The following is a 21,764-nucleotide window of genomic DNA, read 5'->3' as shown; positions in this document are numbered from 1 at the left end:
CATTGTGTGGAGACACCTCTTCCTCTATAGCGACCCGGAAAATAAAAGAGGCTGGAGCAGGAGGCTCTTTTGCAATATATATATATAGATCTGCTGTTAGTTACACTCAGGTCTCCGGGTGGTGCAATGTGGATTGTGCGCAGCTGGAGGTAATTTGTGCTGAACACCCTTTGTTTTTCTATGCAGTTATAATGGTCTTTGGATACGAAACGTCTTAATGTTTAGGTTATTCGTGGGTCAGGTTTATTCAAAGCATCTTACAGAATACTGATTTCACACGTTATTATTATTTAAACTAATACTTTTACTTGTAGGCTATATCCAGTTACTTTAATATACACATTTGTTTAAAGCAAAAAGTACTATTATTTATAATTGTATTAATGCTTGTCAGCTCTCACCCATTAAGGCTTTTGTCGACAAAACTAAATAATTTAAACCGTGTCAGATTAAATCGAGCAGATTTCATACTACCGATTCTTTTTTATTTTTACTAATAGCTTAATAATACAATACTACTACTACTACTACTACTACTACTAATAATAATAATAATAATAGTATAAAACCTATTGGAGCAGTGGGGAACCTGCATTATGCTAATTATATTGGTTCCTTGAAGTAAATTACGCAACTCCTTCAATCAATTTCGTTTCTCATTTTCTGCTCTTACCCGTTTTTTTTTTTTTTTTTTACATATTTGCAATGGTTCGCACAACTGGTGAAATTGAAAAAATAACACTTGATATGAAATCTAGGGTTACAATTGTGTTGTGGTGACAATTATCACGTTTTTGTTCAAATCGTGTATTTGGCTTCCTTTCTTTGGGATATGTAAGCACATACATTAAACCATGCGGATTAAGAAAGGAAAACTCATTAAATTCGTTTTATATTAAGGGCTTAATTAACTTTGACAACCCGCTACAAAAAACGCAAGACTATATTCTAAGGTTGCTTAATTTTCTATGGAGGACAATTTGAACCAAAATTAATAAATAACTAAATAAATAGATACATAAATATATTGCTCTTATATTTTGTAAGTCGTCCTGGACAAAGGTGTCTGCTAAGAAATAAATGATAATTAAAAGAATAATACTTCATACATAAATGGCAGAATAAATTATATAGATATAGATATACATGAATACCTTTTATTTAGATATTTATTTAGTTATTTTCTTATTTATTTTAAAAATTTTGACACAACCTGTCTATCCCTATATTTCTTACAGGCATCGATCATTCTCGATGGGCGGGACAAGAAGTAAATCTAGGACCCACACTTATTAGGCAGGTGTAGCACACTGGCTCCTACACCCTTTGACAAGTGTACACTTTGCATGACGTTATGCTGACGTCACAGAGTGTGCACTTGAGTGAGGAGGGTGTAGGGCAGGGGTGGGCAAAATTTTTCACTGCAGGGCCACATTGATAATGTTAGCGAGCATCGTGGGCCACTTTACTTTTTTTAACCAACACGCTTAAAAAACACACAAAATAGCTAACTCTGTTAACTTGCATATTATATTTATACATATTTATTTTCCATGCAACTCCATTTTCATAATCTAACTTAACTATTTAACAATGTTTTTTGTATTATACTTTATTAACAATTGTTATTATGGCAGACGAAGGCCTAAGAAATTCCTTTTCAACACATATTTGCCTTATAATTTAACTAATTGTTTTAACTTAACACAGTATATTACATAAGGTATATTGTTAACAACAGTTATTAGGTCTATGAAATCACTTTTGAAGATTTTTACTCAATGCAAATTTTGGTATAATTGACTTTGTTATAATCTAACTTTATACAATATATTTTTTGTACTATAAGCTGTTTACAACAGCTATTCTGGCAGCCCAGACCCATGAAATCAACTTTTAGGGCGACTCACTCAATGTGAACAGGAGAGTTTCGTATGGGCGTTGACAAGTGAGGTGAAGTCAGGAGTCATTTCCGTCGGTGAAGCTGGATCTGTGCTTGGACTTGTTGAATTTCATCATTGAAAATGTCTGTTCACATATATAGGCTGACCCAAAGAGCACAAGCATTTTCTGAGCATGTGCCCTGAACCTGGGGAAGGTCTGTGCATTCAAAGAGGCATAGAACTGAAGGAAGGACACTGTTTTGAACTGATCTGCAATCGACTCAAGTTGGAGGTCATCGGAAGTGGTGTCTACACTGCATGTGAATGGAGATGAAACCACAGCCATGTCATTTTCCAACCTCCTAAAGTCCTCAAAGCGTCTAAAAAATTCCCCATGCAATGCACGCAGTAGGGTTAGGGTTAGGGTTAGGGTTAGGGTTAGGGTAACCCTTGTCAGCAGGGGGCGACTGTTGTTGCAGGGTGGGCAGATGTGCGATGTTCCCGCTTTCCAGTTGACAAGAAAACAGCAGAAGCTTGGTCATGAAGGCCTTGACAAGGGAGTACATCTCATTGGCAAACTGGCCTTTTCCTTGTAGTTTGCAATTCAACTCATTCATGAAACCCATTACATCAACAGCAAACGCAAAATCTGGCAGCCAGTCTGCGTCTTTCAGTTGAGGAAAGTCCCCGTCTCTCCCTTTTGTTTCCAGAAATGCATCAATCTCTGATTTTAGATCCCACGCCCTTTTTAGCACTTTACCCAAACTAAGCCACCTAACGTTTGAATGATAGGGGAGATCTGTGTATTCTTACTCGAATTCTAACAGTGTAACAAATTGTCTGTGATTTAGTGCCTTTCCTCTGATAAAATTCACCACTTTTGTAACTATATCTACAACATGAGTGAGTTTCAAAACAGTTTTGCAGAGAACCTCTTGGTGAATTATGCAGTGCAATACAAATTATTTCCTGCTCTGGGTTTGCTGCTTTTATTTGGTCTTCATAAGCCCCACATTTTTGCCTGTCAAGTTGGGGCACCCATTCATTGGCACACTCGCCAACTTTTCCCATTTAAGTCCCAGTTTGGAGAGGCACTCATTCACCTCTGCTAGTAAATCCTTTCCTGTTGTTGTGCTCTTCATTGATTGCACTGAAGCCAGTTCTTCAGTGATAGTAAAATCTGTGTCAATGCCTCTTAAAAACACCAACAACTGGGCTGTGTCTTGTACGTCACAAGTCAGCTACCTCTTCCACACGTCTTGTAACTGTTCTTCGTGATTGTGACAACTTTTCGAACTGTGTCTTTTTTTCCGGACATAGTATTGCAGCGAAGTAGACTAAACATTCTTTAAAAAATTCCCCTTCACTGAATGGTTTGCTGTTTTTGGCAATTTTGTGTGCAATCACCTAACTTGTTCTTGTAATTCCATCATTTGTGGAATAAACCTGCTCTTTTTGCAGACTTTTGCAGACAGATCCTGTGAGTGCTTACTTTTAGCATCGGGTGACAGTTTTTCATATTTGGCCGCATGCTTACTCGGGAAGTGCCTCTGCAAGTTGTACTCTTTAAAAACTGCGACGTTAGCTTTACATATTAGGCAAGTTGCTTTACCTTCTACATCTGCAAAAAAATATTTTTCTGTCCATTCTTTTTTAAATCAGCATTCAGCGCCTTTGCATTTGACTGAAAAAGTACCTACGCCATATTTTCGTGTCATCTGTCTCTGTATTGATTCAAAATAATAATAATAATAATTTTGAAATACATTGTTCGTTAATATCACCTCCTAATTTTATAGGCTACTGCTTCAGTAATTAATTAATTGATAGGTGCCAAAAGGTTTTTTGGCTGAACTTTCAAATCATAAATTTGAATCATGATTATATCATAATTTGGTATTATCTATCTGTGTATTATAATTTCCTTGATACATAATTTAACAATTTCTACAGCTGTCTAGGTAGCATTACATTAGATTTATATCCACCCGTCGCTGCTATATTTTCCCAGTTGACTTGTCTCCGCCTTTAACGCAAAGAGTTGTGTGACTTCAGCGCTAAAACTCTTCTTCGTCAGTGCGCTCTTCTGTTCACTCCGGGACATTGAAGGACAAACAGGGCAATTAGGCTCCTTCACACTCTGTAAGGTCTGCTTACAGGTGTATTTGATGTATTTATAATCGCAACTTATTAATATTGATATAGATATATATCAGTTCTATATTTTCATTGAAAGTACTCTTAACCCTTTGCAGCCGAAGCTTTCTAATATATATATATATATATATATATATATATATATATATATATATATATTAAATGCTGGTTCAATGGGGAATTGAATTAATATATTTCCCTTGTCAAATGTCTATCTTCAGTTCTGCAAGTCTAAAACTTCTAGGTTGTAACTTACAGGGGGTGGCTCGATAATTCAACAAAAGAAAGCTAACACTGTCTATACATATAGGCTATATACGATAAACAATTAGCTACAATTACAAAGTTCACCATACATTAGATACATTATTGCAAATGGCAAAAAGCTCTTGGTGTAAAAGCAAATTGACATTATCATATTAACTGAATATTTCACTTCGATGATGATTTTGATGAAAGGAGGTCTGGGTTCTGGAGGCGGATCTACATATTTAACAATATCAAGGAAGGAGAGGAGAGGAGTGCTCTTCCTCAAATAGCAACCCAGAAAATAAGAAAGGCTGGAGCAGGAGACTCTTTTGCTATAGATTTACTGTTATTAACACTTAGGTCTCCGGGTGGTGCAATTGGGATTATGAGCAGTTGGAGGTAGTTTGTGCTGAACACCCCTTTGTTTTTCTATGTAGATTTTTTGCAGTTACATTTCTTGCAGTTATATATTGAACTAGCTTCACTGAAATACTAACCAGCTGTGCACCATGATTTCCACAGATGTTTTGATCTATCTTGGGTAACGAAAAAAGACTAATCGTCTCAAACTGAGGGTGCAACTGGCCTGTGTAATTCAGCATGGCGGTGGAACAGTCCAGTGCAACACAAGACCCCAAGGATGAATTTTACTATAATCGTAAAGAGATCAGTATCTACGACTACCCCTTACCCCTTTTCAACCTCCGAGCAGTGAAAACTATAGAAGACATGGAAAACTCTTTCCAGATGCTCAGGAGACAGACACCACGGCGGTACAACCCCAGGATGAGGAGCGAGCTGGAACGGTTGAGATCGTTCCAATGGGAGGATGTGTGGGGAAGCCCATCAGAACTGGCGGAGGCCGGGTTTTACTCCATTGCAGAACACAAAGCGATGCAGTGCTTCTGCTGTGGCATACTAGTGTGCTATGTGCCACCGCAGAGGTCACCTTTGGATGTGCATGAGGAACGGGAGCCAGGATGTGGCTTTATCACAGGAAAGGATGTCAGGAATATACCCAAATATGACACACGTGTGCAGGCATCTGACTACATGAGCCCAGATACCTTTGACACCAAAGAGAAGCGACTGGAGTCCTTCAGTAACTGGCCTTTCTACACCCAGATTGATACTGTCTTGTTTGCAGATGCTGGATTTGTCTATACAGGTATGGCCGTGTTGTGTGCTGGAATACCTGGCCATGCTGAAATACAGGAGTGTCTAAGCCTAAGTTAAGTGCTCAACTGACAGTATGGTAACTTTCAAAAGCAGTATTCCAGCAGGCTTGAAGTTAAAGGCATTCAGTCTAGGCCTTACAGCAGTTACAATTTCCAATTGTAAACGTGAATGCAAACATTGAACTTTGTCCAAATATTTTTGAAATACTACTTCCATAAAACAAAAATAAATAAATTGCTTAGTCAACATAGGCAAATGGGGCTGTAGAATGAAACAGTCATTATTATTCTAATAACAAATTATAGAGATGAACACAAATATTGTACATTACTAAACAGTCTTTAGTAGCTGAGATGTTAAAAGTATGAAACCAGAAATCCAACAAGTTCAACAATTTCCACATCAACTTTGCAGGACAGAAAGACAATGTGCTGTGCTTCTCTTGTGGAGGGTGTTTGGGTCACTGGGAAGTGGATGATGATCCCTGGAGAGAGCACGCCAAGTGGTTTCCTGAGTAAGTCATGATAAATATGGGGTCATGTGGGAGTAAAGGTGAAGACTAGGGCTTTGTGAAAACTGAACAGACAACTTAATTTTAAGTGGAAGCCTTTAATTTTCAATCAGCCACATTACTATGGGTTATTTTATTACCCAGGTGTTGAAATGCTGAGTATTATTCCCCAGATCTGTGTTGCCTGATTGGCACCATGTTTCAAATTGAAAACCAACAGGTGTATAATGGTGAGTTATTGCATGGTCCATTTGCATTAAGCACACTTACAGGCTTACCTGCCAGGAAACAACACGATCAGGTGCACAAAGGAAAGACAAAAAGTAGAGATTTGTTAAAGGAACTCAACAGAGATTAATTACTGTTCCATGTAGCATATTGTTGAGCGTCATTAAAATAAATCACACAAACAAGTGTTTCATAGAACAGTTTTTTCACTATTTGGAGATGATGACATCACACTTCCTGAAACCTGGAAACCACACTCCTTTAGTCTGTTTGAAAGCCGCAGTTGTTTGCTGAGTGTAAAACTTGTTAGCGTTATAAGTTGCTTATATAGTAGAAGTGAACAGTTAATTATTATTTTCTACCTGCACATGAGGACATCATAAAAATGTTTACAAACTTCCATAGTTGTTCTTTAAGGTTTCAGATTGTTACCATAACAACAAATCACACTCTCACACCATAGCACCCCCTTCCTCGTCCCATTTTCTGAGCACATTGCGCAAGATATATTGGCATAAGTGTTAGGTAGGCATGGCAGCAGTGGCTATGGAGTCACTACTGCGTGGGTCTGTGGTTCACAGAGGTCCTTCTTTATTATACACTCAATTTTTACAAGTATACAAATATTTAAGTATAACTATGGACATTTTTACTGTATAGTTGGTTTTCTTGAGGTAAGATACACATGGATTTACCTAATATAATATTATTTTGTGTGTGAGAAACAATTTTCAGATTATTGAAAGAGTAAGTACTCTGCTTCTGAATTATTATTATTAAATGGGTTTGAGAGAGATAAGTTTATAAAAACAAATAGGACACAATTTTACATAATTGTATTTGTCTGACAAAAGGTAAAATAGGGATAATTAAGAAAAAAAATAAAGGCTACATAATTACACACAATAACATATTTGGTTGAAATGAAAAACAAAAGATACAGGGGTCCAACAGGACAAGAACTGAGAAACTCTCTTCTACAGAACTGTACATAGGTTTCCAGTTAATGTTGTTCAGCACAGGAAGGACATAGACCATATTGAACACTGTCATGATAAGATAAGACCACTGTCTCGTTAATTGCTTGAATTCCAGACAGTTGGTCACTGAAATAGTACAGTAACCCAGCACTTAATTGCAAAACTCACAAAGTTAATAGTTCAATGTAAAGGGACTCTTGGATCCAGCAACAATATCAGCGTCTGCATGAAGATGGAAGGTGTTTTAAATTATCAGGATCCCTGTTAATGGGTTTGAGAGTCTCCAATTTTTTAATTCAAAACATATCTATTTGAGTTGGCTTCTACACGCATTGCCTTGAGGTCATTCCATGACTAAACTTTATAAATATTGAATGTATTTTATTGACGCTCATCCAGATGGGGATGCAGTGATACTGGATTCTGTTCCATCTAAGATTGTAGGGACTTAATAGAAACTTTAATAATCAAAATCAGTGATTTTCAATGCTGGGAATGTAATGTAATGCTGGGTTTTGTTCCAGAGAATCACTTAACTGCTTAATTGATATGGTGTTTGAACTAATAATTTAAACTTAATTTGATTGTTTATATTGTTTAGCTGACAATGATGTGAAATGAAATGTCCAACATTATTGTTAAATTTGTGCAATTAAAGATTTATTTAATTATGTAATTGAGAGCAAAAACCAGTAGGAAGTGGGGCTCCAGGAACAGGATTTAAAAACACAGCTCTAAATCAGTTCAATCAATCAATCAATTTTTATTTGTATAGCGCCCATCGCAGGGTAGCCACGGAGTGCTTTACAGACTGGAAAACATACAACAAACGTATAGCAAAATAAAATACATCAATACAATGAAATAAAATATAGACCTGTAAACATTTTACATGATCTAGAATAAAGTGAGTGAACATTTAAGTAAATAAACCATTTAGACACAAAAAACTCCTATGGATGGCATGTAAGAGAAAATTTATATCTGGGGGTCCACGGCTTAGGGCCTAGGCCTAATGGTTGCCTCCCCTCCAGGCAGTATAGTTATTACAGCAGCAAGGAGATCAGAAAGTTCTTTATCGTGATAAATCACCACTGTTTGAAGTTCTTGTTAAAACCTGCAGAGCTCTTGTCTGGGACTTGGGGTGACCATCGGGGTTTCCCGATCCTGAGGGAAATAAACACAACTATTTATTTGTTCAAATAAATCAGTTAAGATTCGTTTACAGGTTATGTGCAGGAATGGCCCTCCAGTACCCGGCTTCCCAACCACTGATTTAAACGGAGTTATATATATATATATATTTGAGAAATTTAAAACTGTAGATAGAGGATTCAAATTCATGTAAATTATGGTTTATTTTTTATCTGTCATTTAAATGTTTATGTTGCTGCTTTATGAAGGTGTGAATACCTTCAGAATGAGAAAACAAGAGAAGAAATCCAGGACTACATCAACACATATGATATGTTCAAAGGAGTAAAGGTAAAGATCCTGAAAAAAGCAGGGGTCTCTGGTCTTGGCGAGCCCTCTTCAGTAGGTCACCTTTAAATCATGTATTTGGAAACATGTATCACTGATTTCTGTAGTAGATGTTATTTTGGTAAATAAAGTACCAAAGAGAACATTTGGAAAAAACACAATTATAGCCTTCAGTCCAGAAGGAACAGAGTATTAATTTAATCAGTAATTGTACTTGATTAATTCATCAAGAACTAAGATGTGATCAAAGTGTCCCAGGTGGCCTATTAAGTCAAATGGATTTATCCTCTGAAAAAACTAAATTTGAGATTACAGGTATAAAATATTTGAAATTTGCAATGTGTTGTTTCAGTATATATTGCATTAAGGGATAGGTTGTTATTAGGCTACTACTCCTTTGTCCTTTTTAAGGCAAGATTCAGTTTCAAGGAGATCTCAGGCCAGCCCAGTTTATTGACATGACAGTGATTGACATACACTGTATTTAACTGCACTTCCAGAGAAGTTATTATTAAGCTGGTATAGATTTTGTCTAATTAATTTAATTGTTTGTCTGAATGTTTGGTTGTTCATGATTACAATCTCCCAACATACCAAATGTAATTCAATGCCAATGTTTCCTTTTGTCCTAGCCTGTTCACTGAAGGTTTAGGATTAAATATCTGAATGCTTTATTTTTGTCTTGACAGGGTTCTAATTATAATAATGTAATAAACACTCCAGTGGGAAGAGAGTTCATTTTCCCAAGTAAGTCTGAATATGAAATTGATATTGTCATCTTATAGAGCTAAATATTTCAAAAAATGTAATGTTGTATACTGTTTAAGTTCTTCATATCAATAAAGGTCCTTACTCAAAGGAATTATGAGTCCAATGCAACCAGTTTTAAGAATTCAGATGCCATACAGGTCAGGCTGCTGCCTCTATGACAATTCTCACAGCAGGTAAAAGCACTGTGAGCACAACCTGAGCTGTATAGTTCAGACAGCAATGTATCAAATCTGGGTAGTATAGTCCAGACATTTTCACTGAGCTTCTCCCTTTTACCTACATGAACGTTGCTCACACCTACCTTACTACCTTAAGTCAATATTTTAGGGAAAAGGGTGCCTTAGTCAATACAGATGACATTCATATAGTTTCCAAACATTCCCTCCAATTTTAATTAATCTGCCAACTACAAAATAAATAAAAATAAAAATTCAACTTCCATGTTTCTCAGTTTCTAGCATTTACACTATTAATTCCTATGAAAATAGGAGGTCAAAGGGAGGTACATTTAAAATTGGAAATACGGCATTGAAAATTCCCCCCAATGTTTTTAAGGTGTCCAATGTTCTCTATATAACCCCCCTCTGACTCTGGCACAAAAAGAAGCCACAAAACCGTTTGAGTTCCTCTCTGGGCTGAGTAACATGTATTCTGTGTTTTAGCTCTTTTGGGGGAAAAGCAGAATATATTTGAAGATGAGCGTCTTCGTCTGGAGTCCTTCCTGCACTGGCCAGCAGACTCCCCGACAGACCCAAAAGACCTCAGCAGAGCTGGATTTTTCTATACTGGTAAACACAGTTCATGAGGGATGTGCACTTTAACCCTCCATCTGCCATGCCTACCGTTTGCACATGTCAGAACGCCATGAAGAGATATTTAATCACCCACCTTCTGAGAAATGCAAAGATGTTTTACAACCTGCTACAGTAAATCAATAGTCAGAATATACAGTATAATAGTTTGGCATTTTGAAATGATTTTGGATAGCAGCAGTCAATCAGCATGACTGATCAGTCAATCCATTAATTTATTAATTGCACTTATTAATTTTTGTAAAAATATTCTTGTATGTTTTGTGCAATGTGTATATCTTGTGGCAATTCTGCTAATACTAATTATTATTATTATTATTATTATTATTATTATTATTATTATTATTATTAATAATAATAATAATAATAATAATAATAATAATAATATTCCTTAAGTCTTTTGCAGACTAAAACAGGTTTTCCTCTAGGATTTGCCTATATTTAGCACCATCCATTTTGCCCTCTACCCTGACCAGCTTTCCAGTCCCTGCCACTACAAAACATCCCGATAACATGATGCTGCCATCACCATGTAATTTCCAAGCGATATTTTATATGACCTTTTTCCAGAAATGGCTTCCTTTTGACACTCTTCGATACAGTCCAGACTTGTGTGGTATTTGAGCATGAACAGTTTCTCACATATCAGCCATGGAATGCTGTAGGTCTCTGAGTTGTCATTGGCCTCTGGGTGGTTTCTCTGATCAATGCCCTTCTTGCCTGGCTGCTCAGTTAGGGAGGACGACTGCTCTAAGCAGATTCTGGGTGGTGCCGTATACCTTCCACTTATCATGTTTGGCAGTTTTTAAATATTATAGTAAACTGATTTTAGACATATCACAATGCACAAAACACAAATGGTGTTTGTATTGTTTTCATCAATACACAATGTATCGTCTCACCCCTATATTATAATAATTACTCAGATCAGCACATCTATTATTCATCATTGTTAGTTGGACATTGTTTTAAAAGCGTAGTAAATAATGATCCACTGTACATGGGGTGAGTTGTATTTATAAACATATGCAAAGGACTTCATATTGTGGAAATTGTGAGTTTGCAATGCGTGAAAAAGTTTCTTACACTCACGTGCTGGTCCCATAGATGTTGTGTGATTGCTCTTTCCAGGCACACAGGACATGGTGAAGTGCTTCATCTGTGGCATTGAGGACCTGCAGTTAAAAGAGGGAGACGTTCCTTCTGAATACCACAGGAAATATTCTCCAAAGTGAGTTACTTCTTAATTATTGTTGTTGTTTATTTATACATTATTTTAATTAATGGTAAGGGCTGAAAGCTGATGGGGAAATGTAATTCACGGCATCACGCCACCTTTACCCATATGCTAAACCATGTCAGAAGCCTAGAATTCACATTCAACCCAATTTAACTTGCATTCCCCCTTAAGCTCAGCTGTTCCCATCACAGAGAAAGCAAAATACATTCAGATTAATTGTGATCTCTTCTTGGCTATGAGGACACCAACGTCATGTCATGGTCTGTTTTTGTTTTTAGCACTACTGATATTCAAAATCTCAGGAAAATGCATTAAGATGCTGAAGTGTGAGCTCAGTTGAATGTCAGCTCTGGCTTATCTGCCAGCCCTGAAGCAAAAACTGTTTAGCATGTTGTCTCTCCATCTTGCTCTTTCTGTGCACCTTACTACTTGTCACGGTTCCCTAGCCCTCACCCTCCTTCCCCTTTAGAGGTCACCACTGTTCCCATGTCTTTTCATTCTCTCTTCACTCTTTGGCAATTTAAACCTTCAGCTCCCTCCACAGATTTTCTATGGGATTAAGGTCTGGAGACTGGCTAGGCCACTCCAGGACCTTAATGTGCTTCTTCTTGAGCCACACCTTTGTTGCCTTGGCTGTGTGTTTTGGGTCATTGTCATGCTGGAATACTCATCCACGACCCATTTTCAATGCCCTGGCTGAGGGAAGGAGGTTCTCACCCAAGATTTGATGGTACATGGCCCCATCCATCGTCCCTTTGTTGCGGTGCAGTAGTCCTGTCCCCTTAGCAGAAAAACACCCCCAAAGCGGTGAGTTGAGTTGATGCCAAAGAGCTCGATTTTGGTCTCATCAGACCACAACACTTTCACCCAGATCTCCTCTGAATCATTCAGATGTTCATTGGCAAACTTCAGACGGGCCTGTACATGTGCTTTCTTGAGCAGGGGGTCCTTGCGGGCGATGCAGGATTTCAGTCCTTCACGGCATAATGTGTTACCAATTATTTTCTTGGTGACTATGGTCCCAGCTGCCTTGATATCATTAACAAGATCCTCCCGTGTAGTTCTGGGCTGATTCCTCACCATTCTCATGATCATTGAAACTCCACGAGGTGAGATCTTGCATGGAGCCCCAGACTGAGGGAGACTGACAGTTATTTTGTGTTTCTTCCATTTGCGAATAATCGCATCAACTGTTGTCTCCTTCTCACCAAGCTGCTTGGCCATGGTCTTGTAGCCCATTCCAGCATTGTGTAGGTCTACAATCTTGTCCCTGACATCCTTGGACAGCTCTTTGGTCTTGGCCATGGTGGAGAGTTTGGAATCTGATTGATTGAGTGCTTCTGTGGACAGGTGTCTTTTATACAGGTAACGAGCTGGGATTAGGAGCACTCCCTTTAAGAGAGTGCTCCTAATCTCAGCTCGTTACCTGTATAAAAGACACCTGGGAGCCGGACATCTTGCTGATTGATAGGGGATCAAATACTTACTTCCGTCATTAACATGCAAATCAATTTATAACTTTTTTTAAATGCATTTTTCTGGATTCTTTTGTTGTTATTCTGTCTCTCACTGTAAAAATACACCTACCATTAAAAGTATAGACTGATCATTTCTTTGTCAGTGGGCAAATGTACAAAATCAGCAGGGGATCAAATACTTTTTCCCCTCACTGTATGTATTTATGTCTGTATGTATGTATGTATGTATGTACGTATGACTATTATGAGAGGTGCAGAAATAAGTAATTATCAAAATAGTTTTTTTATATCATTTTAGGTGTTCATATGTTCTACAGATGCTGCAACATCCAGAAAACACTCTGGTAGGTAGGAAAAGCTAAACTGTTTTTATTTATAACACACAAACAAAAAAAAACATTTTTATATAATATACAAAATAACTGGTGAGGCAGCTTCAGAGTATGAAATTGTGGTAGATATTAGGGATGTTAATAGTTTACAGATTAAACGTTTAAATGTTAACAAATTGATACGTTTTTTTCTTATAACATACACTTTTGCTTAATATTGAAAGAAAAATAATAAGTACAATAAACGTAGCAACTGATGAGTAAAAAAGTTTTCTTACTATGTTTGGACTTTCATTCACACTATTTCCGGTGGGATTTGAATTGATATGTCTCTCAAAAAAAAAAAAAAAAATGCTGATACAATTAGGGCATGGAAGGGTGTTTTAAAATTGTATACTTCCATCACATGGATATTAATTTCCCAATATCCCACATGCTTTTATTTATGATTTGCCCTGTCAACTTTAGGAGCAGGAAATAAGTGAAGTGCTTATAAGAAAGTCACCCACAGGTAAACCAAACATACAGTCCAAGACATCAGAGCAAGTTGGTAAAACTCATTCATTGACTTCATGATGAAAATCCTGTGTTTCCAGAAATCAGAATCAGCATCCAAGAAGGAAATCCCAATCACCAAGCAGGCAGTATTTCCAGGTATATGTTTCAGGTACTCTGGTTCATGGATCATGGGATTAATTACACCTGAACATCTAATTACCTTATTACACTAATTGTTGTATTAATAGAGCTAATGCAACTCAGTCTTCCCAACTGTAATATTGCTGGGTTTTAAAGAGCTGGAACATTTACTGCACTCCTTGACCAGGACTGAGGACCTCTGCTCTTGAATGTATTTTGTACATGACTGTTTAAATGCTGTTGTGTTACACAAAGATCAAAACATTGAAATGACAGCAAAAATAATAAATGTATTGCTTAAATTTATGAAGTAACATAATGATCCTTCTTTGTTGTCTCATATTGTAGGCTCCCATTCATGAAGAATGTTTAGCTAGAATTATTTTCCTTGTATTTCTATCTGTTTCCCCTTCAGAAACTAAATATATGAACGAGGACTTGAAAGAATATGAGGAGAGACTGTCTACCTTCCTGAAAACCGTTTACAACAGTCCTGAGTTCCGAAAAACACCTGTGGCAGGAGACATCAGTCACTTCGCCGTTGACTTGAAATTAACATTCATGGACCTTGCCATGACTCTGGCCGATGCCGAGGGGAATTTGATAAAGATGGTGACCCTGCCTGACATACTGAAGAGCTTGAGTGGCCTGACTTTTGTGGAAGGAGAGAGAGGCATGGGGAAGACGGCCCTGCTGAAGAAGATTGCCATCCTCTGGGCATCTGAGCACTGCCCTGTCCTAAGCCGCTTCCAGTTTGTGTTTTATGCCTCTCTGTCCGAGATCAACGCAGACCCTTCCCTGAGAGCACAGCTTGCAGGGATGATGAGGATGCATGCGGAGACATCCTTGTTTCTCCTGGATGACTTTGAACAGGAAGATCACCATCTACTGGAGACTCTGGCTGAGAGAGCCAAGCCCCAAGAAGGATCTCGTTGCTTCTCTGCTGTCGTTGCCTTACGTCCTTTGTTGATGGCGAGTCTTGGCTTCCCCGGGCACAAAATCACTTTACATAATTTACCTACCTCCAGGGTGGCATACCTGGTTAAAAGGGTGATGGCACCACACTTAAAACTGATGAAAAAGTCTTTGTTTAAAATATGCAGCCCTTCATTCAAGAAGAGTTTGAAAATACCGTTTTGTGCACTGGCTCTCTGTGTTTCACTGGTGCAAAAACCTGGGCAGGCTCTGACCCCAGGCTCCTCATTCTACAGCACCTACCTGAGGCATCTCAGGCAGGGTCAGGCTAAGGATGAGGAGCTGCTTTTAACAGAAATGTTGGCTTGGGAAGGGCTGATGAGTAATCGGTCTGAGTTTTCTGAACAGGACTTGGCTCAAGCCGGATTAAACCCCAGTCATCTGACCGATCAGGGATTACTGGTGAAGGGGAAAGGGGGGCCTCCCCTCTTGCGCTTTGTAGATGAGACCTTCCAGGAGTACTTGGCAGGGAGATATTTAGCAACACGTTTCAATGCGGACAACCCAGAGACTGCTATGGCATGTCTGAGCCAAATCATGCCTTTTCCTAAAGCAATAGGGCTCCACTATTTATTGCTCGTTCACTGTTGCCACCTCTCTGCCAGAGCTGCAGCAGTCATCATCCCCCAGTTGCTGGCACAGTACAGCCATATAGAAACTTGGACCTCCACTGATGCAGACAAGGGAATAGATGCACAGTTCAGCTCTCTTACTGTAGGCAGTTCTGTTTTAAGTAAATTTGTTAAAATTTGGGACCAGCTTGTTAAAGGGAACCCTGAGCTGAGGACCTGGGTGGTGGACAGACAGACATTCCATTTGACCAGCGTGGAGTGGGTGCTCAAACTCATCTATGAAAGCCACAGCACTGCAGTGGGCTTGACACTCGTTCGGGAGCACCTGGCAGGGAAGACCTTGCAGTTCGACCCTCCTCTTCCACAGGGTGTATCTGTGCTGCGGTTCATGGCAGACTGTCCAGAATGCCTGTCAGAGCTGCGATGTGTTCGTGTGTCCCTCTCCGACTGCTTGGAATGTGTGGAGACAGATCCTTCCCAGCCTTATTCATGGACGTTTGTGCAGATTCCCAAGGAGTTCATTGCTGCCTTCCAGCCAGCACAGCGGCAGAACATCACCGGGCAAACACTGCAGCTGGTTGCACAGAATGTCTCCACACTGGAAAGGAACGACATCTTCTATCTGTCTGTTCTGTTTTCTCTGTTCAGGAGGATTGAAGTGGAAGTGCACAACAGCCCAGGTTTCCTCTCAGCCATAGAGAGCGCCCTTGAAAAGTACAAAGAAAACTGGGAGAGGTGCCAAATAGTTGGGTCTGACCTGACATTGAAGGACAGGCACTTTCTGTGTTCGAACTCAGCACTTAAAGTTTTGGAACTTGAAGGAATGCCTGGTAATCCTTCCTCAGTTCAAACTTATTTTGTGGAATGATATAAACAGCACATTAAATTTACTGCACAAAAAGAGATAATACATCACATCCTCTGAAATACTTCCAGATTGCTCTTAGTTTTGCAACATTCAAATTCCATTAAAATGTACTTAAAATACTACAAAATAACAACAACAAATAATGACAACAGGGCTGATTCACAAGCCTATTCACTCTTTTAAATGGCAAAGATGGCTGAAAATACAATTACCCTGCTGAAATATGTGTTTTTTTCTTTTTGGGATATCTAAATCCAAAGATAAAAGTGGCTTCACTGAATTGTAAGATGAAATAAATTAAACAAAATTAACAAACCTAGTGCAATTCTTAACATAACTATTTTGTGGGCAGAAATGTTGTCTATCCATAACCCCAGTATTAATAATTATGTCAAAATATATTTTAGAAAAAAGTTGTAAACAATATATTTTGGGAATATAACAAAAATGCTCTGAATTAACTTCCTACACATATGACAACCCTTAAGCAATTTGCTAAAGCCTGGATCTTATATGTCCAAAGAGGAGAAGGAAATTACTGCTAGTAGCTTTAGTTCCAAAAACAAGCAGAAGCCATAAGTGTGGCTACTATTGTGGTAACGGTGTCTCCGTAAAGCAGCATATTTGTTAAATTAAATAATTCACTGTTTTTCCAGAATATGTTCTGTGCAGCTTGGGCAAGTTTACCAGCCTGGAGGAGCTGTGCGTGTCTGTCAGTCCTGCATCACAGATTGTTGAAAATATAGTACTTGGATTCAGGAAGCTGGTCAACATGAAAAGTATCAAACTGTACAATATTGACCTCTCAGAAGATTCTTCCAGTTTAGGTAAGGTGACTTACCCTTTCCTATGATACATACCAATGTGTATTCAATCCTTTGATAAATACAGTGCCTAACACAGAAATAGTTATATATTTTGGTAATGTAGTACTCTAATCTAGTATTTTAGTGCAGATTTGGGGTGAATTTCTTTTGATCAATTCCATTTCCCATTCTGTACCTATGGCATTTTTCAATTCCAGTTCCAAGTCCAAATTCAGAAGTGAACTTGAATTGAAATGGAATTGACCCCAGCTCGGTTTTTTTCTGTCATAGACCAGAAAAAGTGTTTTGACTATATGCATCTCATTGGGAACAGGTGGGCTGAGCATATTAACAATGGCGGATTCCATAGTGAGGGGATAAAAGAATAATCTGTGATTATTTATACGGACATAGACTTTAAGGATTTTTTTGTCTACAGCTTGGTTTATCAAACACTTCAGCAGTCTGGCTGTGTTCCACCTAAAATGTATATCCTGTCCTGGTTTTGAAGACCTGGTGAAGGCACTGTCTTGTTGCAAAGAATTACAGGAGTTAAGTCTGGAGATCTTCAAACTAAACACAGAGCAAATCATCACTTTGAGTAAGTATTCTGTTATATGCACAGTTAGTCCATAAATATTTGGACAGTGACACAATTGTCATCATTTTGGCTCTGCACGCCACCACAATGGATTTGAAAGGAAACAATCAAGTTAGTTACATCCAAATTGGCTGAAGGGTGTAGGAATTATACCCATTTGTATATGTGGTCCCCCTAATTTTAGGGGCTCAAAAGTATTTGGACAAACTTACATAATCATGAATTAAATTGTGAGTTTCAATACTTGGTTGCAAAACCTTTGCAGTCAATGACTGCCTGAAGTCTGGAACCCATAGACATCACCAGATGCTGGGTTTCTTCCCTGGTGATGCTCTGCTAGGCCTGCACTGCAGCTGTCTTTAGTTCCTGCTTGTTCTTGGGGCATTTTACCTTGGATTTTGCCTCGTCCAGCTTCTTATTAAATTAATACTGTTGCGGAAGTATTAGTTGAATTTGCTGATTGTATTTCCAATTGGATTTTCCACAGTAAACCTGTGTCAGTGAATGTATAGCACTGTAAATAAAAGCACCTTTCCAGCACCTATGTCGCTGCCTGGCATGTTTTCAAGTCATTTATTTCTGTTTTAAAATAGGCCATTTGCCTTTAAATACAAAACTATTTCAGAATGTTATTATTTGCAAGGCCCCGTGACACACATGGATAAGCGGTTTTGAAAATGGATGGATGGATGGATAGATGGATTATTTCCAAGGACTTTTGGAGTGGTAGATCTAAATAAATAGAAAAGCAACTGGCATTGTACTTATTTGACAATAAGAAAATTTACCAGGAAACAGACACATTTTGACTTGCTACATGATATGTAAAAGTAGTTTTAAAATAGAAAATGTGTTGGCAAACAAAATAATATAAGAAAAAAGAAAAGCAGGAATCAAATCTACAACTCCGGAGTTTCATGTCGAGACATTTAACAATTTGTTTAGTAAATTAGTAAAAAATAATTAGGATAAACTTTGCCTGTGTGGAGATATCAGACCCATTGGTCAAGGTACGAGATACAAGAAGTCACAATTGCAAAAAGTGATGCAGGCCTAGTTTTCCCCAATGTTTTCTTGAACCTTTACTAATGGGTTTGATATCTCCATGTTCCATGTGAAAGGTCACTCTTGAATGTCTGCCCCTTCTCCCCATGCAGCCCAGTCTTTGAAGTCTCTGTCACATCTTGAGTGTCTGAAGCTGTCTGGAGGCAGTGAGATGACCCAGAGGGGCGACCTCATTGTGCAGCTGCTTCCCAGCTTCCCCAGCCTGCACACTCTGCAGATGGACTCCTGTCTCAATAATGACTCTCTGCACATCCTAGGTAGGCCTTAGCAGTTCTTGAGCTCTGATACACTTGGTGTGATTGAACCTTGAGAATGATGCTTAGCCTCCTTCCCTCTCATCCTCAGCACAGGCAGCGAAGGCCGGCCACTTGCTTCGGCTCCGCAAGCTGCTTCTCAACGACAACTACACCGTCACTGATTTGGGCTGGAGGCGGTTCTTTGAAGGGCTCGACAACCTAGGACAGCTGAGCAGCTTGTCTCTGTCCCGGAGGAACTCAGTGTCTCCTGTGGATCCTGGGGAGGAGACAATCCAGGTTCTGGTGAGGGCTGTGTCTCGGATGCCTTGCCTTCGCTTCCTCTCCCTGGTTGGATGGTTTTCAAAGGAGGAGGACACAAAGCTGGTCAGAGCCCTGGAGGAAAGCCACTCCTCTCTGGTTGGCATTGATCTGCATGTCGTTGATTTTCAGCCCCCAGATCAGATTAAGATCTTAATATTAAAGGGAATCAGATCTGTTTTCGATTCTACATTTACATAAAAGATGCACCTTCAGGATCTTTATATGTTGTTAACCATTTTTATATATAGTAAAAAAAGTATGTTTCTATGATATTATTATGACGCTGGCTCATCCCATGGTGAGGAACAGTGGATACATTCCTGGCCTATAAATGGACTGGACAGTTATACTGGATTAAATCAAATATTAAATGGTGCACTGCAGTGAGTTAAGCAGCTGAGTTACCTGTGTGTTTGTCTATGTCTCTTGTTCCTTGTAGCAGGATGTTACAGAACCTGTGCTAACCAGTCTATAAATGCAGCCAAAGTGGGCTGTGGGCATGACAAATAAAACAAATAAGGATGGAACTGGGAAGACAGATAGTTGGAGATTCAGAGTTATGATATGGCATGAACTGGAATTTAATTTTGTAAAAAGAAGTAATCAGATGCCTGTTGTTGCAATAAATAAATGATTGGTACCGTTGCAAAAGGATCATGTCATCAATAGCCATATTTCTTTCATTATACTTAAGATGTACAAACAAAATAAATGACACCTTCTTATTATAAATTATTTGATCAACACTGCCCTGTAATGACTCAAGCCTGATTTATGCTTCTGCAACGATAAATCTCTGTATAGTGACGCAGAGAATGGGTTTCTGGGTAAGCATAGCTCACAGAGGAGCCGACACGCACATCTCCAAAATCTCAACTACGGGTCGTGTGTGTCTGCGGTCCTGTGCATCAAACAAATGCTGATTGGTTGAGCAGGGAAATATATCTGGTAAACACACCATGTTGAGATGTGGTTACCCAAAATGAATTAAATCAATTCAATTCTGAGAACACTAATAGTGTGAACCTCTTCCTTTACTGGAAAAATTGCTACTACAGGAGTACTACTTCTACTAAGAATTAAGTCAGTAACTGAACAAGCATGTGTTTAAAACAACACAAGATTTAAAACAAGATTTAATTATGTAACTGTAGAATCCAATAACACAAATCAAACAAACCAACAAGTATGTAAACCACACACAGTATTGGTATAAAAATAATAAAGTGTGGTGTGTTGTACCTTGGGAAACAACAGCCCCATGTCTCTATCTTTATACAATCGTCAAGCTGCACAGAAAATACTACTACAAATTTATTATTGAGAAACAGGTTTCTGTTTATTTGTTTTGTCTTAGTTTTCTGTAGATTCTGATTTGGTAAATGTGACACTTCCCCCTTGTGCATGTGTTAACGTTACGTGCAAGTATGTTGGCAGACACATATGATCCCCGTGCATGTTCACAGAGATGCAGACGCAGAAGCATAATTCAGCCTTTAGGTCTAAAAGAAAAATACTGTACTGGTCTAAATAACAGAGATTTTCACAACATTTGAATGCAGCCAACAACTTAGCTTGAGTTGTTTTTTTCACTCTCTCTTTAAAATAACCGCTGTGTTTGTTTGTGTAAGCATAAGTCAATTTGTGTGTATCATTAACTGTTGTCCCACTCACTTTCTCTGGTTGTGTCAGTGCTAGTGGAGGTCAGTGTGCAGGGCTTTGTAGCAGACATGTCCTCCACTCAGCAGTATGAGAACCAGATGTCCAGTCCAGTGCAGACTGTTTTTGTGTTTCCATGGAGGGTGATTCTGCAGTCTATCGCCTCTTGATCCAGGTCAGGGTGCTGGGGATTGAGGCTGAGGTTCGAGAGAAACTCCAAAACTCCAAACTTGCAACTTCAAAGCAAAATTGTGAAAAGACAAATTGTCAACAGCAAGACATTACTCTCAATGACAACACCACAAGGTTACAAGAACTTAAGCAGGCTCGATTGGTGTCCCCTTGGTATAGTTATTTTGTCTGATTGCTTCTCAGCTCAGCAAATTAATATTGAATATTGATATATGTAGTGGCCAGGTTAAAGGTTGGAAGACTCAGAGAGCATCTTCTGCATCAGAAAGATGGCAGACACCACTGTGACTGGTACCATCTCTAATTAAGAATTAATTCAGAATTAAAGGGGCACTACCACCTGCTTAGATTCCAGCCCACCAACTCCAGTCCTAAGGTTACACCCTGACCCCTGTACCTGGTGTTCTCAACCCTGGTCTTGGAGACACATTGTCTCACTGCTTTTTATTCCATTCAAGTGAATTAATGTATTGTATTGACATATTTGATACCTCATTTGTTGAACTAAAAATAAAAATTTCTCCAGAA

The 21,764-nt window shown here is 38.7% G+C and overlaps 2 protein-coding genes across 3 annotated transcripts; one reads left to right on the top strand and one right to left on the bottom strand.

Annotated features, from left to right (window-relative positions):
* Positions 1 to 27: 27 nt before the first annotated feature.
* Positions 28 to 21,764, top strand: LOC136711564 (baculoviral IAP repeat-containing protein 1e). 2 transcript variants are annotated; one of them, XM_066687898.1, is made up of 14 exons: positions 28 to 149; positions 4,812 to 5,457; positions 5,883 to 5,982; positions 8,591 to 8,672; positions 9,359 to 9,416; positions 10,103 to 10,228; positions 11,384 to 11,483; positions 13,269 to 13,314; positions 13,899 to 13,956; positions 14,357 to 16,318; positions 17,013 to 17,183; positions 17,602 to 17,763; positions 18,921 to 19,085; positions 19,174 to 21,764. In XM_066687898.1, the coding sequence occupies exons 2-14, from the start codon at positions 4,890 to 4,892 to the stop codon at positions 19,581 to 19,583; spliced, it is 4,008 nt and encodes a 1,335-aa protein (XP_066543995.1). In that variant the 5' UTR covers positions 28 to 149; positions 4,812 to 4,889; the 3' UTR covers positions 19,584 to 21,764. The 2 variants fall into 2 exon arrangements, with proteins under 2 accessions (XP_066543995.1, XP_066543996.1); XM_066687899.1 differs by having other exon boundaries at positions 19,179 to 19,375.
* On the bottom strand, positions 1,960 to 2,830 carry LOC136711332 (general transcription factor II-I repeat domain-containing protein 2A-like; the record flags this gene model as incomplete). Its single annotated transcript, XM_066687495.1, is given in 2 exon segments — positions 1,960 to 2,045; positions 2,332 to 2,830. Coding segments are annotated over 2 exon segments (585 nt in total), but the record flags the coding sequence as incomplete, so codon positions are not given.

Source organism: Amia ocellicauda, chromosome 16 (genome assembly GCF_036373705.1).
Source record: "Amia ocellicauda isolate fAmiCal2 chromosome 16, fAmiCal2.hap1, whole genome shotgun sequence".
NCBI lineage: Eukaryota > Metazoa > Chordata > Actinopteri > Amiiformes > Amiidae > Amia > Amia ocellicauda.
Note: the sequence above shows the minus strand (reverse complement) of the source record. Positions and strands in the feature narration are given on the sequence as shown.